Consider the following 26418-nt stretch of genomic DNA (forward strand, 5'->3'; position numbering starts at 1 on the left):
ACACTAACGGGAAGACTTTGAGTATGTCTATGCCCTGTTAGAAAAGTCCTCTTGAATACTTGAAATATTATTTCAGTTCAGATGAATGATATCTTAGAGGAAAAAAAAATTGGTTGTCAGGGAAAACCCACTCTCGGAGACATAACGATCGGTTTCTAAGCTGGTAGAAATTCTAGGGGCGTGTGGTTGCGAAGTGTCCTGAGGTTGAAACTGGAGGTTCAATAAAGGGGTGTCTTAGAAGGACTCACAGTTTCCTGCTGTATATTGGCTATAGAATGAACTGTCATAAATAATTTCTCTGAGACAGGGAGTCCTTTCCATTTTGCCTGCCTTTTCTCTTCCACATCTCAGTTAAGCCTCAGTCAGAGAGTTTCCTGGTGTTGTCGTGACCATGAAAGCCTGGGTTGGGTAGGAAGCTAAAACATTCCTGCTCAAGTAGGTTCTTAATTTACCTCTAAGAAAGCCTGGCTTTCTGAAAATCAGTTACTCAACATTTTAACATCAACATTCTGTTTTCTTTTTCTTTCTTTTTTTTTTTTTTTAAGTTCATTGGAAAACATTTTGGGAGAAAGAGAGAACCTGCTTTGGTTGGAAACATGAGTTTTTCCTTCTTGACTTAGTGAGGAACCATTTATTCTTCTGATTTATTTACATATTCTGGCCAATACATCAAGTGTATATGAGTTCCATTAAGAATTCTACTACCATGTTAGACTGTTAGACTCAGTTGTACATTGTTTTAGGATATTAGATGAACACAACTTTTAATATTACAAATTATATATATATATGTATATATGTATGGATGTACATACATACATATAATTTTCCATTCACAGGGGATATGCCTATCAAAACTATTTTATTGGATGAAACATTCTTATTCTCATGAAGACTTTTGGTTCTTTAATATAATTTATTATGCCTTTTAAAATTCTGTTTGATAAAAGCATTGGTACATTATAAATACCTGTAAAGAAAATATAGCTTAAAATTCCAAGGGAAATATTATATAATTATCCTTTTTTAAACATTTTCACAAAAATCCACATAGGCACTAAGAAAGACTGACAAAAATATTTTTTATGTCTAGACAATATATACTCCAGGTTGGAAACATTTCAAGCCTGGTATTTTCTAAATATTAAAGCTTATCCAAGTGAACCTTTGGCTATAGCCCATGAGTTGGCTGGGGCTCTTAGAAAGTTCTGAACAAAATCTCCATAATTTAGTATAAGGAACAGAAAAGTGTGGGGTTGACCTCAAACTCTTTCATTTTTTTAAATCACATATTAATTGTCAGTTAGTGATACTGTTCTTTAGGTCTTTTGTAGGTAGCTGAAATTTAATGTTACAACTCTTAAGTCCTTTTCAGTTGTAATGTGCTATAAAAGTAAACATTTCATTTAAACCTTATAGAAAACACAATGCAAAACCTTCAAAGACAGGGTATCAAGGGCAAGGCTCTGGAGAGGGCTTTGTTATATACAAATGCTAATTATTCAACAGGAATTGAAAACTTGTGCTACTAACCATACTCAAAACAAAGGCAAATAAGCTGTCTTTCTGAGCTAGTTTAGTGTTAGGAGTGCGTGTAGACTTTGTAGAAATTTTGCAAACAGAAACTCAGTTGGAGAAATCAGGCATAGAGTTAACTAGAGAGTATGTTGGCCTATTCAGAGAAGGAAGGCATATTAAGAGAATGGGTTGCTAGTTAATGAATATTACAAATGAACATTCAGGTGAGATAAGATCAAGTGTTCATAGGTGTTTTTAGGATCTGAAGAACTCTTTTTACTTATAAATGCAACAATTTAACTAACTTACAGCAAACTCAGTTATTAATGGCAGAGACTGCTTGGAAATAATTGCAGGAAATACTTTTCCTAATGTATTTATACCCTATACAGATTCACGTAGTATGTGAGTGGGCAAAGTTACATGCATAGAAAGACAAACATCACATTTTCTCTTATATTTGGAATCTGGATTAGATAAAAAAAGACATGGAATTGGAAGTGGGAATACTTGTGAAGAGCAAGAGAACAAGAATGAGAGACAGAAGAGACACTAATGAGGGCTGGACACTGTACAAGTACATGAAATATGTGTATGAGAATGTTAAAATGAAACCTTACTCCCTGCAACTAACAGATTATAATTAAAAGGTGATAGATGACTATTGGATGCTGAATAGTAACAAATAAAGTGGGTATTGTAAAAAAAAATTGGGTTAGGGAAGGCTGGACTTTAAATCTTAACTTGGAAAGTGTTACCTATAGCTAGCTATTGCTGTGATGGAAGATGGGCCTGAGAATCAGGTTTCATGTGAGATCTCACACTTTCATCAATCCTTCACACTTCTGAAATATTCTGCATAACTTACAGAAAGTACAAATAACATCTAAGTGTTGCCCACCTGTTTTCTGACTTGAAACATGGAAGCATTTTGGTAAGAATTTGAATACTGTCCTCTGAGACTAGAGAAGACCCTGTGGTGTCCAGAAATGATCACTCATATAGAGAGCCAGAAGAACCTGTCCTAGGAACACAGTTTGCAAAAGGTATCTTGTTGCTTCTCTGCTTTATAAACATTTTCCCTGTTATTGCATTGATTCTCTGTATTTTGAGTGGTTCCTTGTATTTAAATAAAACTATGACTAGGAATTTGCCAAAAAATCAAGCATAAGTTCTGAGAAAATGGCATGAATTAGTTCTTTGAGTTTTGAGTTTGTGGTTCAAAAAGGACACATACAAGGCACAAGGGGAAAATAGAAGGCCAGGTCTTACACAGCATGGGTCACAGCCACCTTTTGACCCACAGAGACCTCTACATGGTACACCAATCAAGAGGAACATTGTATGACTATTCTAGCTAATATAAATTTTAAGATCAGTTTCTGAATTTAAATAATACATTTTATTCCAGCTACTCCTAAATGTCCAGTGCATGAGCAATACATGTTGTAGAAAGACTTAGAGTCTGAACCTATTTGTGAACTTTCTCATTCGATACTTTATAAATGCTTCCTTCTTATCAAAGTTCAAAAACCCCATTGCAAATATAGGGAACAGGATAAACTGTAGCAGCCAAAATACCTTTCTTGATTACTTTTCTAAATAAAAATGGATCTCCCACTCTTTTCCTATACTTGTGAGATATGAAATGAGGAGGCGTTAGGAGCTTTTCTACTGTATGTAGTAAAGGGCCGTGTCCCAAGAATGACTTTTGAAAGAAGTTGCTTCACTTGTATAGACAGGGAAGACATACTCTTAAACACTGAGACGAATGATGAAGTTGGCTTTCATTTTAAAACTCACTCCAAAGTACAGTTTGAAAGAAAAAGTAAAATTACAATGAAGGACATTATAAGCATAAAAACCAGGGACACAACAACTCCAGACCCAGGAACATCTAAGGAAAAGGAGGGTGCATGAAGATTCCCAACTCAGGCAACACACTTATTTTAATTCTCCTCCTTTAGAATGTCCATGAGAGCTTGCAGCAGCCTGTCATCTCTATGCTTATAAGGTTTTGTGTTATAGAATACATCAACATAGTCACTGTACAGACTGTCTTCAGAGCCTTCAAGCTTGGAGGGCTTGTTGAGCTTTTCCAAGGCTTCATAGAAACTTTCATAAGGGATGCTGAGCTTTGCACTTGGAGACTTCTTTGGTGATTGTTTTGAAAGTACATTCTTGCTAAAAGCACTTTGTAGGAGTCGCAGCATGGCCTTTGAGGGAGTTCCTTGTACCTGCTCATCCCTTCTACCTTCCACATTGCTGCTGCTGGAGTTTTTGGGTACCAGGAGATTGCCATTCAGGCTCTTTTGTGTGGGCCGCTCCTGAAATATAAAATGCCACCAACAAAGGCAGAAAGCTCATTATTTACAGATAGAAAAACTAGCTGTAGCCCTAACACAATCCCACTACAGGTCCCTTGAGAAGAAATTTGGAGAGTGGAGAAAAAACAAGGCCTGGAGTTATATGGATTTGTATTTCAACATTTATTTTTCCACTTCCTGATCCAGCTTTGGCTCTTATTTGGTCTCCCAGAATTCCAGCTATAAAGTAATAATCAGAACACTTCCATTTTTGGTGGTTTTGAAGATTGAGATTATGCAAGTATGTATTCAGTGTGCTATTTTCCTTCACTTTTAAGCCTACCACAATGGAATCTATTAGGAGACATGACATTAAATATTTAACCACTTACTTCTAAGGCACCAGTTGATTGTTGAGTACAAAAGCAGCTGACTAGAGAACCCTTGACCTTGCTCTTGTTAGAATATATTGAATTCTGAGAAGCTCATAGGGGAGAGAGGTCATGGGGCAGGAAGTTGGAGATCTGAAAAGTAGCTATTTGTTAACCATTATGGAAGTACTGTTCTTCTCTAGGACTTTCCATGATACCAAAAATCTATGGCTGCTGAAGCACTTTGCATAGAATGAAAGGTATTGCTAAATGATCTGTAGATATCCTCCAGTAGACAGTATCATCTCTGAGACAACTGTTAATACTTAACACAATATAAACACTACACATTTAAGGGAAACACTATATTTATATATTAATTACAGAAAATCCATTCTAGATGCAGGGAACTAAGTCTGTACATGTTCAGTGCAGAGGCAGTTGTTTCAAATACTTTTGATCCATACTTGACGAGGTGGACTACAAGGATTTGGATCACACCATATGAAGAAATGATCATATTTCAATACTCTAACAAGTGAAAGTCCTTTTAATACTTAGAAAGGAAGCTTGGAGAAACACTCACAATGTGGATTTTCCTCAGACGCTATGGAGAAACTGCACTTGGATTCTGCCTGGTATAATACAAACAGGACCTAAACCCTAGCTGAAGCTTTCTCAAATCTAGTTTATAAATTCCTCATGTAAGTGCCATGTCTTGAAACCATCTAAAACATCCCATTTAGAGATCTCTAATTTAGGACAGATCATTCCAGAGATCCTGCATTGTGTTAGATGTTTGTGGATGGGGAAACAGATGCCGTTTCCTTATGGATTCTGAGAAGGACAAAGCCAGTAGTTCCTGGACTGAGGATCACAATTAGTCTATGTTGACTACCCTTTGAAATTTTCTAAGATAAATTGTAATTTCATAGCTCTGCCTAATAATGACAAGGCCTGTTAGCTAAGTGCCAATTACTAAGCTGAAATTAGTAATTAGTAATAAGCTTACATGATGTGACTGTCTAACCTTGGTTTCCTTACTTTATGCCCCTTCTGTCTAAGTTACAAAGATTACAATTAAAATGAAAGAAGATTGAGCATTTTAATGTGTACTGCATTATAATAATACACAATATGTTATAATAGATATAAAAGAGAGTTGGATTTGCAATATGCTATCATACAAAGATATTATGCAAGTTAGGGAATTTATCAACTTTAATTAATGAACTTAAGATTTAAGTACAAAAGAGAAAGCAGTGGCTCATCCAGTTGGAAACCAACAGTTTTTGTCTTCTAAGCCCCCTCTCTCTATGCATATGTGAATTCTTCCCTTCTTAAAAATTAAATGCATCTCTCTTCACTTATTGCCTACTGAGGTCTAAAAGAGAACATGGTACACAGACCTCCACAACATTCACCATCTTTTCCACTCCTCTCCTGTCATTCTGGACTGTATTGTAGGATGTGTACACACGAGGCTGCTTCATGTGCTCTGGCTGAGAAGATGTCCCATGCAAAATCAACTTCCAGTTCACAATCCTTCCTTCATTTTGCATTCTTCCAGACTGGTTAAAACAAGCACACATGTATTTATTTTAGTTTGTGTTTCAAACATAAAATGAACTTATTCAAATTGCCAAAAGAATCTCATAGTTAAAAATTAATTTTAAGGCATTGTGTATTCCCTTTTTAAAGATTTATTTAAAGAGAAACGACTGGATAGTTTCATTCTTTTAATAAAAACCAATAGTTTATAAGCCAAACAGTTTGAAAATCTGACTTATTGCCTCACAACCAAGTATCTAGTTTTAAAAAGCAGAGTTCTCTATGTAAATCGGTTTTGTCACATTGATTCTGTTTTGAAAAGCTGACTGTCCCTTAAATATCTGTAAGTCAAAGGTCTAAAGAAGTGGAGTCAAATGTGTAGATTTGATACGATGTGGCTCTGTCTTGGCAAGTAGAATTATTTAGTTTCTTGCAGCTGAAATTTAGCTAAGGAATTAGAGAGGGGCTGGATAGGTGGCTCAGTGGTTGAGTGATGGCTGCTCTTCCACAGGTACAATTTCTAGCAGTCAAACTCTCAGTAACTTCACTTCCAGAGGATCCAGTGCTCTCTTCTGGACTCCTTGGGTACCAGAACAAATACATACATGCATACATACATACATACATACATACATACGGACAGAACTTCCACCCACATGCAATATCTATTTTTTTTAGGACCTGAGGAAAGTTCAAGAATAGCACTAATAAGTAATAATATTTTTCTCTGATAACAGGACTTGCTTCAGTATCATTTTCTGAGCTATAATTAATAATTAGTTTCAAGTGTATGTGTGAGCATGTACACTGTGAAACACACATGTGTGGAGGTCAGACACAACTTATGTGAATTGGTTCTCTTTATTGACTATGTAGTGTCCAGGGATCAAACTTAATGCAGGCTCAGCTTGAAGAAGGCAAGTGTCCTTGTCCATTAAGTCATATTATCAGCCCTATTTCAATGATCTGAAAAGTCGTTCTCTGAGAAAAGGCAGAAAATTTGTAATTTGCATTAATTGGTATCTTTAGAAGTTTAAACTGATTTATTTTTTAAAAATTATCTAGGCAGCTGGGTGGTGATGATGCATGCCTTTAATCCCAGCACTCTGGAGGCAGAGGCAGACAGATTCCTTCAGTTTGAGGCCAGCCTGGTCTACAGAGTGAATTCCAGGATAGGCAAGGCTACACAGAGAAACCATGTCTAGAATAAAAAAACAACAATAAAATTATCTAGGGAGTGAGATCTGTACTGATGTTCTTACAATTTTCTCTCAGAGCTCAGATATAGAACACCATCCTTTTACATCCCAACCTCAGAGAAGCAGGGGAAAAATGCACAAAGAGTTGAGCTACTTGGCTTCATGCCAGACACAGTTCTGCTACTTCATCCCTGTGGCATTGTCCTTTAAAGCATGCCAGGGAATGTTAGAACAGATGCAGTCTCTGAAATGCTGGAAATCAGAAGGATTTTAGATTTCAGACCTTTCCAGTCTTAGAGTGTTTATACCAGCTTTATAAGGTGAGTGTCTCTATTTTCCAAAGTCTGGGGTGCTTTACAATTCTAATATTTTTGAGTATCATTAAGCTCTAGAAATCAAAAATTAAAAAAAAGTAGTGTGGTTTTTGTTGTTGTTGTTTGTTTATTTTTGTGTGTTTGACTAAAAGTAGAAAAAAAGGATATTAAAAATGTCTTGCTGACATCTTGCTTGTCTTCCTGAAACAGGAAGCTATTATATTACTCAATGACAAGAGCAGTGTAGTAGTAAGGATGCTTTCTTGTGACTCCAGCGAAGTATCATAGCAAAGCTGGCCTCACACCTGGCTGTCTGAATATGTATAATTCCAGGGATGACAGGCCATTTGGCTGGCTGCATTTAGACTTGGCAACTTCATTAGTGTATCTTTTCTCCTCCCTTACAGAATGCTGAGTTTAGCAATCTCTTAAAATTATTGCCTACATAACCAAGTGTTTGAGCAACACTACACCTTTATATTTCTTCTGCTAAAAAATGATCAGGTCATGTTCATTAGGACTTAACTTGTGATGCCATCCACATTTTAAAGAATTGGCAAGTGTTTGAAAAATGATCTCTTTTTTTGTCTTTTTATTTATACTTACCATGTCTGTAATTTTCAATGTCCAGGTGCCTACAGGATTCTCTCCCCATGTATGAACAGACATGAAGTCCCAATTCTTAAAGCCATTGGGGGATGTATCCCTTTCCCTTTCAGCCAACAGTACAGTGCTGGTTCCTATTTTCATAGAGCAAACATAAGTTAGAGGATATCTTAACATGACAGTCTGGTCTAGCATCTAATACTGGGAATGAAATATGAGATTAGGTCTGTCAATGGGAGGGGACATAAATCTCAGTAGTATTTCATAGAAACCCTAGGGCATCTAGAAAGTATAACTGTAATCAATAGAGCCTACTTTAAAACTTCAACATTTCATATGCTAGAAAGAGATCAGAGAGTTAGACAGCTCATCTTTCCTTGTCTATTGTCTATAGAAATTGAAATTCCTCCACTGAATCACTAAATGACTTCATAGGAAGTTTTTTTTACTCTATTTTAATTTATTCATTTGTATGTGCTCACACACTCATGTGCATGTACATGTGTGTCCCATAGCACATATGTGGCGTTAAGAGGATTGCTTGTGGGAGTCAGTTATCTCCTTCTATCACTTGGTCCTGGGGAAGGAACTGAGGCCATTAGGCTTAGCAGCAAGTGCCTTTATCTGTTGTATATCTTACTGGCCCATTAACATACATACAACGTCTGGTTGGGTTGTAGTTTATGTCTCAATAGTCCTTTACTCATCTTCACTAGAACTCTCTTGGCAAAAAGACAAAATTTATATTATCATATATCCTTACTTATATGGCTGTGAAGATTTAATCTCTATTCTCAACTTTATGAATCACAATCCCTAAATTTCTATTGATTTCTTCAGTGTTCCATACATATCTATAAGTTTTGAGAATTACTCAAAAAGTTTTTACTAATTGTCACATAAGAGAAGCGAATGCTCAGTCTTTTATCTTGGTAAATGAACAAAGGTTGAAAATAGGTGATTTTAGAAAAGCTTATTAACTAGCATCATTTAAGCATCCTTTGTCTATCCAGATACCAGTGGGAATGAACAACAAGAAGAAATGAGTGGTTGTTGAAGTTTACCAACAGCAGAAGTGAGTGTGACATGAAGGTCTCCTCTACGAGAATATTCAATTGTTGCTTCAAATTGCACATGTTCCAGAGACTTGATAGCATTTTCTTGTCCTTCACAAGCTCTTGTTGGGATTTCAACAATCACTTCTCCATTAGCTTTCAGGGCTCTACATACAGTAGAGAAGCAGAATTAAAGAAAAAGTATCTCTCCTGCCATCCATTGGTTTGCTTGTGACAGTTGCACACAGATGTCTTGGACAGATAATCAGAAAGGCTTATTATCAGTAGAGTTCAACTCATAATTATCTATAGATGAGTTGAATGCATAAGAAATCGCTAAGAAACATGTATAAGTATGATGCTATTTACTGTAGAATAAAATTCAGACAACTTTGTCTTCAACTCAACAAAAGTGGTCCATGACAAGGATATCAATAAGATCCTCATGAAAAAATTAATTTCATGTATAAGGCTTTTCTGAGGCATGTTGCTGGGCTTTCAAGGCTCTGGGGTTTTGAAGAAGTTAATTTTTAACATCATTATGGTTGCCTTGATAAAAACCACGTAAGAGTCATAGCAGATTCTACTTCCATGACCATCTGTGATGAGCCAGAGGTAATCCATAAAGAGCCCTACTTAGAAGAAAATTCATCCTGACTACCCATAGAGACAGCCACAGAGAACAATGTTAAACTCTGAGTCCATCTATTATAGAATAGCAAATATATGAGAAAAGATTGGGTGACAACACCTTAATCTAGTAGTGCTTTGGACATAAAGTAGTTCAAAATTCTGGGAGATACTCACCTAGGCTCAAAGTTATTGTCTTTTACAACACATTCTTTCTTCTCAGGCACATTTCTCCAGGTCCTAGGATCAGCCAAATCCACCAGAGCTTTGGCATTTAGCAAGCCAAATCCAAATCGGCTGTTCACCATCAAGCCTGCCCCATTCTTTTTCCAACCTGGGTTACTGGCTAATGGGTCGTACTCAGAGGTCCAGACAACCAGATGCTGCATATCTCGCCAGGTAAGATTTGGGCTAGAGAGAAAGTGACCCAAAGTATCTTTTAGGAAGAAAATGAAGTATTCTTATAAGACTGAGTGCTAAAAATAAGCATCTCCTTTTAGGGATTATTATGTGCACTTTTAAAATATATACACTATTGCTTAATGTTATGTACTTTAATTTAGAACTCACAATACAATATTAAAATTTCTCACCTATAGCATGTAAGTTAAACATTTATTCTCAGTAAAATCCAGCCTCAGCACTGTTGAAGTGCGAAAATTTGTCCCTGACTCTAGTTATTTATATTTCTCTAAAGCCAGTTCTTTGTAAAAACATAATAACACTTCCTTTGTGTCTCTAGTTCTGTTCATAGAATACTTTAGCACATTTCAGCATTATGAAGCCTCACTGAAGCCTTGTTTTTATCATAGGAAGTATCAGATGTGAAAGACAAGGGTTTGCAACCTACTCAACACATCTTACCTTTTTAAAAAAAAATGTAGTCAGAGCTCCATATCCATAGGTTCCACATACTTAGAATTTAATCAAACATAGATTAAAAATATTTGAAAAAATTGTATCTGTATTGATATGTATATACTTTTTCTTGTTATCTTTCCTTAAACAGTCCAGTCTAATGAAATTTACAATGCATTGGACATTTTAAGTAGTTTGTAAATTACTATACCATTTCAAATAAGAAACCTGAGGATTCTGGACCTGATCTTTCGCAGATATTCAGGAATGACAATAGACCAAAACTCTCAAGAAATTCTTGGCTTCATGGGATTGTTCTTGAAAGACACTATGCTAAATATTATTAGAATATTCAAGGAAGTGTTTCTGGTTCTTAGGGAATTTGAACAGAAGTGTGTAGCCATCAGGGTTGGAGAACTGGGGTAGCCACCAGCAAGTCCCAAATGAAAAGAAAGCAAGAGGCTTCCAGGACCCAGCAGGGATGAGATTAGCTGAAATGTCCAACAAAGAGGAGGGAGAACCTGTAGGGAACATATCCAGAGCTTAGGCAAGGCCCCCAACTGGGACACCCACTCATATCGAAATTCTTAACACAGAAGGGCTCCCATCTAAAGGACTGGCATTCCCTACACTGGGGAATCAAGCCTTCACAAGACCAAGGGCTTCTCCTCCTACTGATGCCAGAATACAGGGACAAAGTGTGGAGCAGAGACTGAAGGAAAGACTATCCAGACATTGCCCCACCTGGGGACCCCTCTCATATACAGACATCAAACCTAGACACTGTTACAGATGCCAAGAAGTGCTTGCTGACAGGAGCCTTTTGTAGCTGTCTTCTGAGAGAGGCTCTGCCAGAGCCTGCCAGACATTGGACCTAGCATGGGGTTCCCATCGGAGGAGTTAGAGAAACAACTGAAGAACTGCAGGCAACTAAGGGATATTGAGAGTGGAAGAAATAGTCTTCCCCATGAAAGAGTACACCAATTAGTTATGTAATAGTAAATCATCAGCCTTAAAAACACATGTAAAATTGACATTATACATCCTGAACAGGTTATATTTAGGGAGGAGGTATGTAAATAATGCTGATAAATGATTGAAGGTGCCTATGTTAAATATTCTTATATAATTTTGAAGCTTACTGTTATGAGTCATTAGATTAATGACAGATTAAGTAAATTTGTTATCTACAAATTTATATAAACAAATTCAATTAGTAACAAACAAAAAAATACCCTAAGCTTTTTATTGCTTTTTGTGATCTGCATTATTTCCCTCTAGTCAAATCAAGCATTATTTAATAAACAATGCATATTTCGCAAAGTTTCTACCTTATCATAAGGCTGCAGAATCATGGAAATATGGCTCAATTTGGTGCCATCTCCCCAGATCCAATAATGTTTCAGTTAATCAATGCCCTGGGCATTTGTTAAAGACGTGTGTGTGTGTGTGTGTGTGTGTGTGTGTGTGTGATCTTTCAGGCTTGACCACAAAGGCTTCCATTGATGTTACTTCTAGGGAATCCTAACTGTGTTTGAACCAGCTCTGGTACAGAGCCATTGTGTTATTGCCTTTGAAGGGAGCTGCAGTCAAGCCTTCAGCCTCCAGGCCCCTCCCACACTTTTCCATTTGTATATTCCTAGCCCCTGAAGGCAAGTGCTTTTACTCCCAAGTTTCTCTGCTGGAGATCATGTTCAGAAGCCTTCTTCAGGTACTTCTGTCAAGATTTCCTGTGGAATAAACAGGTAGAAAGCCTGAAAGCACTTTCCTGATATTATTCTTTATTAAACTCTCAGTACACATTTAACTGCAAGGTTCATAAAACTGCTGGGACCTATGGTTTGGGCTCCCCCAGAAATGATACAAACCCATTTCTATGCTGGCCCACATGACTTCTGGAATTTAAACAAACAAACAAACATTAAAACCATTAAAAGGTTAACATTCTCATTTTTACTTGTTTCAATAATAGATTAATCCAACACACCTGACCGTTCCACTTACTCTCACTCTGCTGGCCTGAGTTCCTGCCAGATATACTGTTAAACACCAACATGACTGAAGGAGGCTTGAAAAGGAGTCTAATCTAGTCTAGTGACTCCCAGGGATCCCAGACTGCATGCATCATAATCGCTCACTACAAGTATAAATAATTATTTCTGACACATATCCAACTCTGCCAATATAAATAGGGCAAAATATTTATACTTTTAAAAGTCTATTTATCCAGTTTTCTATTGCACCAAAAATAACAGGAATTGATAGGAAGATTATAAGCATACGAGCAGTTAAGCCAATTACAAGATACTCTGAATCATGGCATCAAAGAGGGAGCAATAGAAAACACATTCTACCAAAGAGTATACATGGAGGGATCCATGGCTCCAGATATGTACATGAAAGAGGATGGCCTTATCTGGCATCAATGGGAGGGGAGGCCCTTGGTCTTGTGGAAGCTCAATGTCCCAGCATAGGGGAATGCTAGGTTGAGGCGGGAGTGGGGGTGTGTGTGTAAGAGCACCCTCATAGAGGCAGCAGGGATGGGGAAAGGCATAAGGGTTTTGTGTAAGGGAACTGGGAAGCGGGATAATATTTGAAATGTAAATAAATAAAATAACCAGTAAAAATAAATGAGTAAAGGAAGGAAGGAAGGAATGAAGGAACGAAGGAACGAAGGAGACCTGTTGTTTATATATTGTTTAAATATTGTATAATATTATGCTAAATAAATGGTTCAACCTCAGCCTGACTACTTGCTTTCTCTGGAGCCTGAATTGTCTCATCTGCCCTATGAGAAGGTTGGATATGACAATTTTCAGAAGAATGACTACTCAGATCTTTCGTTGGTTTTACATTAGAAATACCTCTTTGTACCTATTGCCTTCTGTTTTTGTGAGTATCACATATTTAGGACCCATTAGCCAGTTGAGCAGGAATGGTTGTATTCTCAAAGTACAAACTTCTGTCCTTAAAGCATATTATTAAAATGCCTGCTTCATTCTGGTCTTTAAAATAAAATACCTTAAAGTAAAAGCCTCCTATCAAGGTGGCAATGATCAATAGACAAATTTCCTTTTTGGTTGATAAGTGTTTGCAGGTACGTGTAAAGGGAGATGAAAATGGAGAGAGAGGGCATAAGGAATGACAGTTTGGTGATCCCATTCAAAGTAAACATTGTTTATATTCCTACGACACCACATTTATTTTACATTAATTGTAGTGCTTTCTGTGTTTTCAAACTTATAGATGTTTAGGAAATATTTAAGGAATTTCACCGTTAAGCAATTAAGAAAATAAAGTCTTGTTTCTTAACAATTATTGTTCAGTGTGTGCTTACATTTTATAAATGAAAAAGACCTAATAACAATAGAATTCTGGACAGCCTTCCTTTATTAATTAGTGCACAGCAGCATTGCACTAATTTAAAATATCAAGACTTCATTAGCCGGGCAGTGGTGGCGCACGCCTTTAATCTCAGCACCTGGGAGGCAGAGACAGGTGGATTTCTGAGATCAAGGCCAACTTAGTCTAGAGAGTGACAGCCAGGACAGCCAGGGATATACAGAGAAACCCTCTCTTGAACTCCCCTCACAAACAAACAAACAAACAAACAAATAAATAAATAAATGCATGAAGCAGAGGGTTTAAAAAAAATAAAAGGGCTAGAGAGATAGCTCAGAGGTTACGAGCACTGACTGCTCTTCTGAAAGGTCCTGAGTTCAATTCCTAGCAACCACATGGTGGCTTACAACCATCTGTAATGGCATCCGATGTACTCTTCTGGCATGTGTCTGAAGACAGCTACAGTATACTCATGTAAATAATAATAAATAAATAATATTTAAAAACAAAACAACAACAAAAGCAAAAAACAAACAAACAAAAAAGACTTCCTTGTGTTAGTATCCAGAGATATGTTGAAAAAAAGTGCTACAGAACTTGACATTGAAATTAAGCATCCTTTAACTAGAAAAGATGCAGATAAAAAAAGTCTGGGTACAAAGTTATAAAGTGAAAAGTTTTGGAGTCTAAGTAGTTTAGTCTCTAACTATATCTATTTGAATTTAGATGTTGAATAGTTGTTAACTTGAACTTTCCAAAAAAATTTTTTTCTAAGAATTTTGTGGGGATTTGTTCCCCTGAAGACTTTGTGCAACACTGATGGTTTCTTTGGACTTTATTATTATTTATTAGAAAGCTTAAGGTTCATCTGTTTGTTGAATAAGGTGTGATTGTATCCAATGGTTCACTTGAGTTTTTTTTTTATTAAAAATTACCCTGATTCTTCTGATCTTGCCTCTGAAGAGAGAGGTGATCATGTGCAAACTTCCTTAGATGTATTTACTGCACACTAATTATGGTGCCACTGGCATTTATGTAATGAATTTCTTTCTCCAGAATTTGCCTATTTAGTGGCCTATTGGACAGTCTCATAATCACAGCTGGATGAGGTTGTAGGAAATTTATTTTTAAGGGTAGTTGATTAAAATACTCCTAGCATTGAAAGGCTTTGGATGCCTGCTTAAAACATGGCTTCTAGGGCAGATACTTCAGAATCTGAGTCCTTAGCAATGGGATTTGGGAACATACATGGAAAATCACCTACTCTGGTGATTTGACTGTATTCAAGAGTAACTGGCTAAGGAAGGAATCTTGGTATTACTTTGTAGATGTTTCAGCCAGAAATTATTCATTTTCCTTCTCTTTGTTCATTCCAGTTTCCTACCTCCCTCCGTTAGAATCACAGTAGGGAATGTGTGAGTTTAGCCTTTTGTGAGGAACTAGATCTGCCTCAGTCTCTGGCCTCCTTTGTTGGTGGGATGATTGATCTCAGTCTCTGGCCTCCTTTGTTGGTGGGATGATTGATTGGCTTCCGTTCAACAGTCTTCTTCCTATCAGAGCTGTGGAGGCTGCACAGAGTAGCACCATTTCAAGGCAGACAGACCTGGATTTATATTTCTTTGTGAGATGCTGGCTACACTTTTCAACCCCTCCGCCCCTCAGTTTCTTCATTTATAAAATGAAATATAATTACTACTTCAATATTATAAACATCTCATAAAGATTATATTTAATGTTGTATGCGAACATTTAGCACACTGTCTCTGGCCCACAGTAAGAACATGATAAGCACTGAATGTCTCTTTTTTTTCTTTCTTTCTCTCTTTCTTTCTTTCTTTCTTTCTTTCTTTCTTTCTTTCTTTCTTTCTTTCCTTTTCGGTTTTGGTTTTGGTTTTGGTTTTTATGAGACAGGGTTTCTCTGTGTAGCCCTGGTTGACCTGGAACTCACTCTGTAGACCAGGCTGGCCTCAAACTCAGAGATCCGCCTCCCTCTGCCTCCTGAGTGCTCCACCACGCCCGGCTTGAATGTCATTCTTGACAAGTTTAGTCAAAAGTCTTTCAGTCTCCGCAGTTGTCCCTTAGGTGAAGAGGAGTGACTGACTCAGTCTGCAGTGTGGAGTGCCTTGGGCTTCTATTTAGAAATTCTAGCATTCAAATGTCCTGATATATAATGTTGGTATAGACCATTTTGAATAGGGTGCAGAAAGCCATCCAATTGAGAACAAACATCTCAATAATTGCTATCTATACTTTAACAGGAGAGATATAAATCCTTAGACAGATCAAGTCCATTGTATTGAAAACTAGAATCAGAATGGAAGAGATTAAATTCTTTGCTCTACACCTAAAAGTTCACAAATGGTAAGGATAGTTCTGATGTTGGGGTCCTATTCCCAATTGGTTCTTGATCTGTCTGGGCAAAAGGTACAGGTGGGACTTTGCTGCAGACCCCCTGTGCCCTTGTGTCTGAGTAAAATGAGTCTCTCGAGCAGATGGACAAAGAGTCGGATGAAGAGACAAACAGACATACACAAGAGAGGTTGTGCAGAATCTGAATGTAATGTTCTGGTCAAGCCTCAGACTTTTTATAATACAGAGTAACAGAATAAGGCACATTGAAGTTTTCCAGGTGCAAGAGGAGTGACTTCAAAAGGAACCAAATAAATGTTTACACTAGAGATTAGCACAGATGCAAGAGTTTCACACTTTAGTGTTAATAGCACCAGGGGGTTATTAACTCTTGACAGGCTTCAAGAATAATGTAGTGTCACTGACCCCGAAATTCTCTAGGCCTTGTTAAATTTTATCTTGTCTGGAGAATCCTCATTATCAGGATAGTATATTAACTCGCACTTGGTATGGAATGTAGTCTATAATAAAATTTTTATCTGAGTGAGAATTCCAGTCTCTTTCTGCAGACAACTGAGTAATGGCTGTGATTTATTGTAGTGCTTAATTAGTTATTGAATAGGTTAAGCTCCTTGCTGCTATCTGGGATCTTGGAACACTGGGAGAGGCTTTAGCTAATTCAGAATACAATCTTAAAAGGCATTAACAATAAAGTAATACTAAATAGAGAGCACGTGGATCCATACACTAGACTAACGTGGGAGTGGAAAATTGATTTTATGGTTTATATAGATTAGGGAGAGAGTGCCAGACTCCAGGAAGAGAGCTTCCTTGAAACTCTTTGCTTCATGAGCCAGCTTCCCAGCTTTCACTTTGTCAAACTGACTCAACCAAAGTATGTGGCAGGACTTCTCGGTCCCTGAAGGAAAGAGGGGGCAAAGGAAGAATAGAGGAGAGTTCACAATGCCTTGGAGAGGGAAGAACCAGGCAACCATGTGAGGTCTCGGGAGGAACAGTGAGTTGTGGCTGCTCCTATGGAGGGTGGGGGTGGTCAGAGATGCTTAGCAGGCGTTAGGTTCAACTAATTGACTAAAGTTAAGGTAGGAGGGAGGATCAGAGCTAAAAGTAATGGTAAGATCACATTTTTCAAGTGAAAGATAGTAGCACTCAGCAATTGTGCCAAGAAGGCAAGTTAAACCGAACAACTATGTGTGTGTGTTTTATATGTGGATTCAAGGGAAGCTGGAAGGGGGCTGGCAGCACTGCCACTTCCCAGAGATAAGACAGGTTACATAAAATGACATGCAACGACTATTAATGTTTTAAATCATGAATATGATGAGGGTCTTCTAGAACCCACAAGCTAGTCCACAGAAAAATTTCGTAAGCACTCCCTTAAACAAGTCTGCATTTAGGAACAAAGAAGTTCACAGACTACTTGGAAATTAGGTATGTATTCCATAGCAATAGTGCCACCCCTTTAGATAAATCCCATGAAGACAAACAAGGTTAACTGGGTTACGCCATTCTTACATAATGTCCCTCCCATGAAGGTACAAAGACTCAGACTTTATACTATAAGTGCTGGGGTTGGAGATTTAACTCCATGGGTTTAGACACTTGCTTCTCAGGAAGAATATGTGCATTTTATTGCCAGCACTCCATTAGGCAGCTTGTAATTGCCTATAACTCTGGCTCCAGGGGATTTGATGCCCTCTTCTGGCCCTCAGAGCCACTGCAGGCATGTAGTGTACATACAAGTAGGTACAAATGAATACATATAAATAAAAATTTCAGTGTTTAGACAATAGCATTATAAGTACTCATCTTACTGATACCTTTGATGTATTTGGTCACTAAACCAAAATGACCTTGGCCTGGTTTGCTATGCATCTGACAGATATTGAGAGAAAAAAAAAAAAGCCCAACTTACTCAAACATCTTAAACATCCTTCTAGTTCTTCTCAGTAGGTAGACACCGGGTGAGACCCTAGGCAGGGATTATGCTGACTCTCACTACTGATACTCAGAAATTCCACCTCCATCTCATCAGGGTACCCTGGGAATTTTAGAGCTTCACCAGACAAAGGTTCAGCCTCTCAGGACTTTTCCATGTGGCACAAAGGACAACATGTTCTGTTCTGTTCTGTTCTGTTCTGTTCTGTTCTGTTCTGTTCTGTTCTGCTCTGCTCTGCTCTGTTCTGTTCTGTTCCAGTGAGTCTAGTCTACCATATATGTGGGAGGCCCTTATGTTCTCTTTTAGCTAGGTTAACTTTTTGTCACCAAACATCAAAAGGCAGAAATAAAGAAAAGTGAACTGTGGAAATAGGTGTGAAGTACATGGTGGGTTTTTTTTTTCCCCTTCTGTGTTAAGTGTTAGAATGTTGAGCAACTATTATGAAGTAAAAATGTTACTAAATCCATTTTTAAACATCATCTACTAAAATAAAAGCCAGGGGTATTTAGAATTTAAGCATAGTAAAGGAGCTACAGAAAAAACAAACAAGCAAACAAAACAAAACCCAAAAAGAACCCACAAATTTTAATCTAATTTTGATTTGGGAGACTTTTAAAGAAAGAAGCTCTAGAGAAACAGAGGGGCAAACATGGCTGTATACTTATTAGCTTTCTTACACTAAAGTTACCTGTGAGCAAATCTGAAGGTAAATGTAAAGCTGATAAAGCATTAATGGATGTTTGAAGCCAAGATTATAAAACAAAACCAGGGCCATAAAGAGGCTGTATCACAGGGCAACTTGCTAAAGGACGTAAATTCTGAGCCTCATCAGTAATGAGACCCAGTGTTAACAAGATGCCATTTCCTTCACACAGCAAGCACTATAAAGGAAAACAATGTCAGTACTTATTTTAGAAACTTGAGCTTTCACCCATATCCTCCTGGGGAGAATACAACATGATGTGGCTTTAAAGAAAACAACTTGTCAATATGCATCAAAATCATTAAAACGCATCTTCTCTTTGGCTCAAAACTCTCAATTCTGGGTGTTCATACTGAGGAACACATAAGAGATGTCAATATTTATAAATGACATGACATGACTTTTCCAAAATTTGTGTTTATGATTTGAAAAATATTGTGAAAACATAAAAATCCTGTTTTCAATTATCATGTCTTATCTAGTTATATTAGCTCCAGAATGAAGTTTTTATTTTCTGAAGAACGCACATTTGTTCTCCTCATCACTCTGAGGAAATGATTTAGACAGAATTCTGGCTGATTGGGCCAGTTTGTTACCCAGGAAGATACTAGGGAAGAACATGAATTTAGAAAGCCAAGGAGTATTGACTGAGATGTGAGACAGTATTTCTAATATATTAGAAAATATTAGAAATTAATATGCAATGAGATGTATGTTTCTTAAATCTACATTGAGGCATCAATAATAATAATTTCAAAGTGGCAGGACTTTCTGGATTTTGTAGTTTTTGAAGTTGTTCAAATTTTCTCCTATAATCACATATTCAGACAACAACATGAAAAGCTGTCTTTGTCAAGCTGACCAGATTTTTGGCCCTTACTTTGCCTCCAAGGCCAGAGCAAAGATACCAGCAGCCAGGGGTGCTGAAGCCGAGGTGCCTGTGTGGGTCTCTGTGCAGTCATTGTGCAGGTCAGCGCTTGTCTGGAAGGAAGGAGAGAAAGGTAGAGACATGAAGAACATGGTAGGGGTAGTCAGACTGAAGTATGCATCTCCTATGACCAAGAAGCACAAGATTTGATTTTCCACTTCCTTTTCTCAAGCAAGATTTGGCATCTGCTGATATTTTAGTTTTCTCTCCTCTATGTGCAACTTGTCTATAATTCTGGCATCAAGCTGCCTTTTCTGGGGATGAAGTACTCCCACTATGAATATTTTCTCTTCTGAGATTCCCAAACAAAATATGTCTATAAAAAAGGAACTGTTTCTAAGTCACTGTGAATCATGCCAGTCTATTAATCATCAGGTCCATTGAACATGGTTGAGCATATTTAGAAATTTTAACTCAAACAAAATCCCTTTGGCCTTCAGCTTGACATCTGTCTGCCTCTGTAATAGAGGAACATAATGACATCTTGATCAGAGACATTTGAACAAAACTTACTTAGAATAGATTTTGCATTAACTGTTGACTTGATTGGAAAGCTACAAGTTTGTGTCTTCTACCTTTAAATAAGATTGGTCAGGTTAAAAAAAAATTAACCCACACTTAGTTCTGGGTTCAGATTACAAAACTGCTGCGTATTAGATGTGACCCACAGTCATGTTATATGGTCTTCACATTAGCAGCATGGGATTTATATTTCCTGATTCATTCTAGACATAAGTGAGATCCTGCCTTGTGAAAGTATCTGTTAATATTATTAGTGCATGCAAGGAACTGTGTAGGCTAGCTTTATAATAATAAAGAGGCTATGGAGATATACCATATGCAGATATGCAGAAATACCACAAAGACTTCCAGTTAGTCTGCTGGCTGAATAAACAGCAGGGCCAAAAATTCCTAACCAGACAACACCCAAGCTTCAGTGCTTCAGTTTTAGCTGGAGATTTCAATGTGTAGGAGGGAGGTGTAAAAAAATAATGTGTTCTATTATCACTTCCTTTGGTTTCCCACTTAGTGTCCTTGGATTTCTCAAGTTATGGTGGCTCTGCTTCTCAGAGCGTTGTGCAAGTCAAGCTGCCCTTTATACCTGTTGATGAAAATAAGCCCCTAGAGATGACTATACTGAGGAAAAGATTTACGTAAGAAAAGCATGTTATTGCAACTGTCTCAAATAGAATCCACCAGCTGTCTCTGCTAGAACAGCTTTACCTAAGGATGAATTTCTACAAAGGTGAAAAATCTCTTCACTGCTTTAGTGCAAGGGGTTCCAGATGAGGGGGAGTCTGTGCAGTAGAAACATTGAAATGCTTATCGGCCATTTTCTGAAGTCAGCTCTGGATGCCACAGAAATAGAAACAGCCAGGGGCTCTGACACCCAAAGTAGACATGTCTGCTATGTCCCTTTCTAAAGCTATAAAGTGTGCCTACTACAAAGAACCCTTGACTAGAATGTCACAGTCTGTTTATTATTCAAGTAACTGAACATATGGCATGAGAGGAAGGCCAGCACCTTCCAGTGGAGACAACATGGCTCTGCTGCCTAAAGTAGGTACAAAAGGGGCTATAAACACTGATTCTGTGCAAACCACATATTGGTACTGCTTAGGCTTTTTTAGGGTTTTTAGTGAGAATTATGCATATATTCCAGAGCCCCCATCCACCGAAGACCAGACAATGATGAAGCCCTTTCTCTTCCACAAAGAACAAAATGTATAACATCCTATCATAATCTATTGGGGTTACTGGCAATCCCCCAAAGCCTGGTAATTATTATCTGGTTCGCAGCCTGCTATTTTATTGAGATTAGGATCTACATAGAATCAACCTAGTTAAATTTGAGGCTTTAGACGTTTGAAAGTACCCATCTCTGTTCTCAAAGCCTCCAAACAGTTCTTCATTATGCCCTTGAAGGGAAATTCAATAATTGTTCATGACTCATGGAAGTGAAGGCACAGGCAGGCGTGGGCTGGAGGAGATCTAAGCATATAACTCCTTGAGCTGCTTTCCTCAGAGGCTCCCCAGAGGCTGAGGAGTTCATCCCAGGCAAAATTGAGACTGTTATTTTTCTCATGTAGGTTATCTGTTTTTAGGAGATATTACTGGTATAGAGTCTATACTTTTATCATTTGCTAGTGGTTGAGTCAGACTACATCCCTGTTATTAGAGTATCAGTAAGCCTAGGGTGATGAAGCCCTATGACCCTGAAATCTTCTTTCAGGCTCTTTCCAGGGAGGCATCAGACAAGCAGAAAGCATTTGGAGTGTTTGCTGCATGTAATGACAGGTTTCGTGGCTTCTCAGAGCTGAGTTAAAAAAATGACAGGGAAGATCATCTTGGCAGAAGTGCCATTATTCCTGAGAGAAACCTTCCAATATATGCTAGTCTTTCAAGAGAGTAAGCAGTAGTCTCCCCAATTGATACGTCCAGCTGAACCAAATCATTTCCCACAAAGGTCAGGGAAGAGGATCAGTCTGAAAGTATGTCTTAGTCTTCTCTACGTCAAGAGAGACACAGAAACGAGGCAACCTACTATTCGCTGGTCTGTATAATCACCGCTGCTGTAGGAGGTAGCCAATGTGGAAGAACACTTCTCTGCATACCAAGGTGACAGGCCTTGCTGGGAGGCACTGCTGATAGAGATGGTGTAAATGCTGTCTGTGTAGCCATCACAGTCACAATTATCTCCCTGACGACCCCCATTCCCTGAAGCCCAGACAAAGATGGAGCCTTTCCCTTGTCTCCCCTGAAAGAAAAGAGAGATAATAGATAACAATCTATTATCATCAATTGTGCTTACCAGCAAGCTCTTCAAAACTATCAGAAAATAGATGCACAGTATTCTCAAAGACAATACTTTGTAATCTGCCTTTAATTTCAAGGTTTCAAGGGTTGTCATATTGTGTTTCTCAGACCAGAAGCAGAGTATCCCTGTCTGCCTTCTGTTTTCAGGGCCTTCTCTGCAGTGGGGTTGATCTAGGCTTTTCCTTTCTTCTTTATCCTAGATTCTATAATGCAGCCTTTAACATATGAATTATAAATTTTTCACTCTTCTCTTCATTATGTCACTAGACTTGAATCTTTGAACTTCCTCTGTTTCTGCTCGAATCATCTGGCTGACTGATAGAATGACAAAATCAGGCATTATTCAGATCTGCCTTGCAGCTGCATTAAAAAGACTCTTGGTTTGAATGGAACTCGTCAAGGCCACTCTTTCTGTGATATTTCAATTGATGCTCTCCAAAGCTTCTACTTTTGTCTCACCCTGCATAGTTCAAGGTCTTAAATTCTGTCCAACAATGTAGTTAGCTCACGAGAAAGAGCAACATATGAGGGATGAAGGGATTCCAGGTACTCATGTAATGTAGAGGGCAGGGTGTTGCTACATTCAAGAATGAACTCTCACAGCAGTTGGAAGAAGGCTAAGTTACCTAGTAAAAAACTCTGAAGAAAAATGAGACATATGTCCAAAAGCATTTGTGTGTGTGTGTGTGTGTGTGTGTGTGTGTGTGTGTGTGTGTGCAGGTTCATCTGCATGTTTCCATGTGTTCATGTGTGTGCACATGTGTGTATGTGTATATGTACAGATACATATGTATGTGCACTGTATGTGTGGAGTCTTGAGGTCATTCCTGAGGCACTATCCACTTAGGGTTTTTTTTTTTAAGATTTATTTATTTATTTATTTATTATATGTAAGTTCACTGTAGCTGCCTTCAGACACTCCAGAAAAGGGTGTCTGGGTGTCTGTGGTTGCTGGGATTTGAACTCAGGACCTTTGGAAGAGCAGTCATTGCTCTTAATCACTGAGCCATCTCTCCATCCCCCACTTAGTTTTTCTTTTTAATCCATCTTGTTTATTTGAGACAGTCTCTTATCAATGCATGACTAGCCAGAGAACATCAGGAATCTTTGCCTGTTTCCCTGCCTCGGTCTGGGAATGTAAGCACCATCCTTCCTGGTTTTATACTAAAATGCTGAGGCTCATACTCAAATTTTCATGATAATCAACCAGGACATTTTGACTCCCTAGCCTCAAGAAATACATTAAATATAAATATTCTAAAAGTAATGAATCTTTGCACCATGTTAGACCCACATGTGGAAATGTTCTTAATTTTGAACATCCATCTCTCTGAAGAATGATTTAGTTGGTTTAGTGCATTTAAAGTTGTGAAAGGCTTTTCCTCAAAGTTTATCATATCTTTCCCTATAACATAAGTGTTCTCCCCACCTCATTGTTTCATGTGAGTCTGTGTTAGCGTCTCACCTGTTTGACACCATATTCAAATGCCTTCTGGGCTAGTCTGCCAGGCCCCTCCACAGTTTTTCCATCATCATTAGGGCCCCAGCTTGCACTGTAAATATCCACATGGCCAGGGTTGAATCCAATTGAACTAGCCTCAATGGCATCAGTTACAATGCCATCCAGCATTCTTATGCCTAAGCAAAACAAAGAAGCAACACAAGAAAAATATAACAGGAATGTCAGTGTGTCCACAGAGAAAAATAAAACACTCTTAGCAATCAGGGTCTTAAGGGACTTTCTGAAACAACAAAACAAAACGAAACCACCACCACAACAAAAAATACCCAAAGTAGTCACTGGTTGTTCAACATTTGTGAGGTGGTTCCTAATAGCACCCAGGGGACGAAATCCTGTTTCTGTGAATTTTCTTGCCTTAGTATTATGTACTATAAAGCAGCCATGATTTGTTGCTGTTGTTGATGTTTAAAAGCTGTTGCCAGTAAAATTGAAATCCAAAGTAAGTGACATCATACTACCAAAGGAAATACCAGAATTTCTGTAACATTATAATTATAATATATACTATAACACTATAAGGTTACAGTAGTTCTGTAACATTAAAAGTGTCTCCTTTCCCTCTAGCATCCTAACAAACTGACAGATGACAGAGAGCTTTTAGAAAGAAAAATAAAACCCAAAAGTCCTCCTGTCAACACACCTGCTCCTGACTGTGCCATGATGGCTGTGGTTCAACCTCTCATAGAAGAACCCTGATCAGAAACTGTATTCCTGATCAGGAAAAGATCCATCTACAATAGGAAACCAATAGAGAGAAGGAGCTGTTGTTTCTAAGCTTAGATAAAACGTAACCCAGAGGCTATTCTTTTATATGCTTGCTGAGAAATATTTTCAAGGAACATTCTTTCTTTCCTTCTAAATAATCTCAAGGATGAAATCACTGTGACAGATTTCCCTGCTGAAGGAGATAGTTTTTCAACAGGAGAGAGCTCTCTGTGCCTTCCAACACTCTGTCACCCATCACCAGAATCATGAATCTAAGAGCCAAGAGGGAAAAAGCAATTTGAGTAAGACAGACAGATACCTATTTACTCCGGCTTTGGGTTAATAATTCAGTGGGCTGTGCAGCTTTATGTTTTCACACTATTATTTACTAGGAAACAGGGGGTGGGATGAATACATAATTTGCATGAGCAAAGAAAGTTTTTTTTGAGAATTGCTTTGCTAAATGAGGTAGTATCTACAATCCCAGCAGCTGGATGATGAGGCAAGTGAGGGAATCCAGAATCCAAGACCATTATTGGCTACACAGTGAGTTCAAGGACAGCCTGGACTACAGACCCTGTTTGAAAACAACAAAAACAACAATAACAAAATTCTTTGAAGTGTGTTTGAAAGAGAAAGATTTCAGCTCTCATTTTTTTATAACTGTATTGACACTGAAGAAACTATTTCACCCCTCCAAGCCTAATTTTCATCAACTATAAAATGGAGGTGATGATAACAGCACACTTAAATTATACCTAGCCATTCCATACATATTGCACACAGAAACTCATCTATTTATAACTACTATTTCTGATGGGTGCTGTAACTCCTTTTTTTTCTTTGTAATATTAACATGAGAACTTAATTTTTTATTTTTTTAATTATATATTTTCTTTATTTACATTTCAAATGTTACCCCCTTTCCTAGTTTCCCCTCTGAAAATCCCCTATCCCCTCCCCCTGCACCCAAACCGACCCACTCCTGCTTCCTGGCCCAGGCATTCCCCTATACTGGGGCATAGAACCTTCACAGGACCAAGGGCTTCTCTTCCCATTGATGACCAACTAGGCCATCCTCAGTGACATATGCAGCTAGAACCATGACTCTCTCTGTGTTTTTTTGATTGGTGGTTTAATCCCAGGGAGCTCTGGGGGTACTGGTTAGTTCATATTGTTGTTCCTCCTGGGGACTACGAAACCCTTCAGCTCCTTGGGTCCTTTCTCTAGCTCCTTCATTGGGGACCCTTTGTTCCGTCTAATGGATACCTGTAAGCATCCACTTCTGTATTAGTCAGGCACTCGCAGAGCTTCTCAGGAGACAGCTATATCAGGCTCCTGTCAGCAAGCTCTTGTTGGCATCTGCAATAGTGTCTGGGTTTGGTGGTTGTTTATGGGATGGATCCCCAGGTCGGGCAGTCTCTGGATAGTCATTCTTTCAGCCTCTGCTCTGAACTTTGTCTCTCTAACTCCTTCCATGGGTAATTTGTTCCCCCTTCTAAGAAGGATCAATGTATTCATACTTTGGTCTTCCTTCTTCTTGAGTTTCATGTGTTTTGCAAATTGTATCTTGGGTATTCTGAGCTTCTGGGCTAATATCCACTTATCAGTGAGTGCATATCATGCACTTTTGTGATTGGGTTACTTCACTTAGGATGATATCCTCCAGATCCATCCATTTGTCTCA

General features: G+C 38.1%; 1 protein-coding gene across 1 annotated transcript in view; it reads right to left on the reverse strand.

Moving 5' to 3' along the window:
- Positions 1 to 653: 653 nt before the first annotated feature.
- The window catches only part of Pcsk1 (proprotein convertase subtilisin/kexin type 1), a 44694-nt gene continuing 18929 nt past the window's right edge, over positions 654 to 26418 (reverse strand). Inside the window, exons 7-14 of the mRNA XM_021180323.2 lie at positions 23970 to 24142; positions 22233 to 22445; positions 19640 to 19740; positions 9728 to 9961; positions 8930 to 9087; positions 7866 to 7999; positions 5605 to 5766; positions 654 to 3845 (exon numbers count right to left, since the gene is read on the reverse strand). Coding sequence (XP_021035982.1) covers positions 3468 to 3845; positions 5605 to 5766; positions 7866 to 7999; positions 8930 to 9087; positions 9728 to 9961; positions 19640 to 19740; positions 22233 to 22445; positions 23970 to 24142 — 1553 coding nt within the window. The 3' untranslated portion in view covers positions 654 to 3467. The remainder of the gene's footprint in view (positions 3846 to 5604; positions 5767 to 7865; positions 8000 to 8929; positions 9088 to 9727; positions 9962 to 19639; positions 19741 to 22232; positions 22446 to 23969; positions 24143 to 26418) is intronic.

Source organism: Mus caroli, unplaced genomic scaffold (genome assembly GCF_978045245.1).
Source record: "Mus caroli unplaced genomic scaffold, Mus_caroli_1 scaffold_15, whole genome shotgun sequence".
Taxonomy (NCBI): Eukaryota; Metazoa; Chordata; class Mammalia; order Rodentia; family Muridae; genus Mus; species Mus caroli.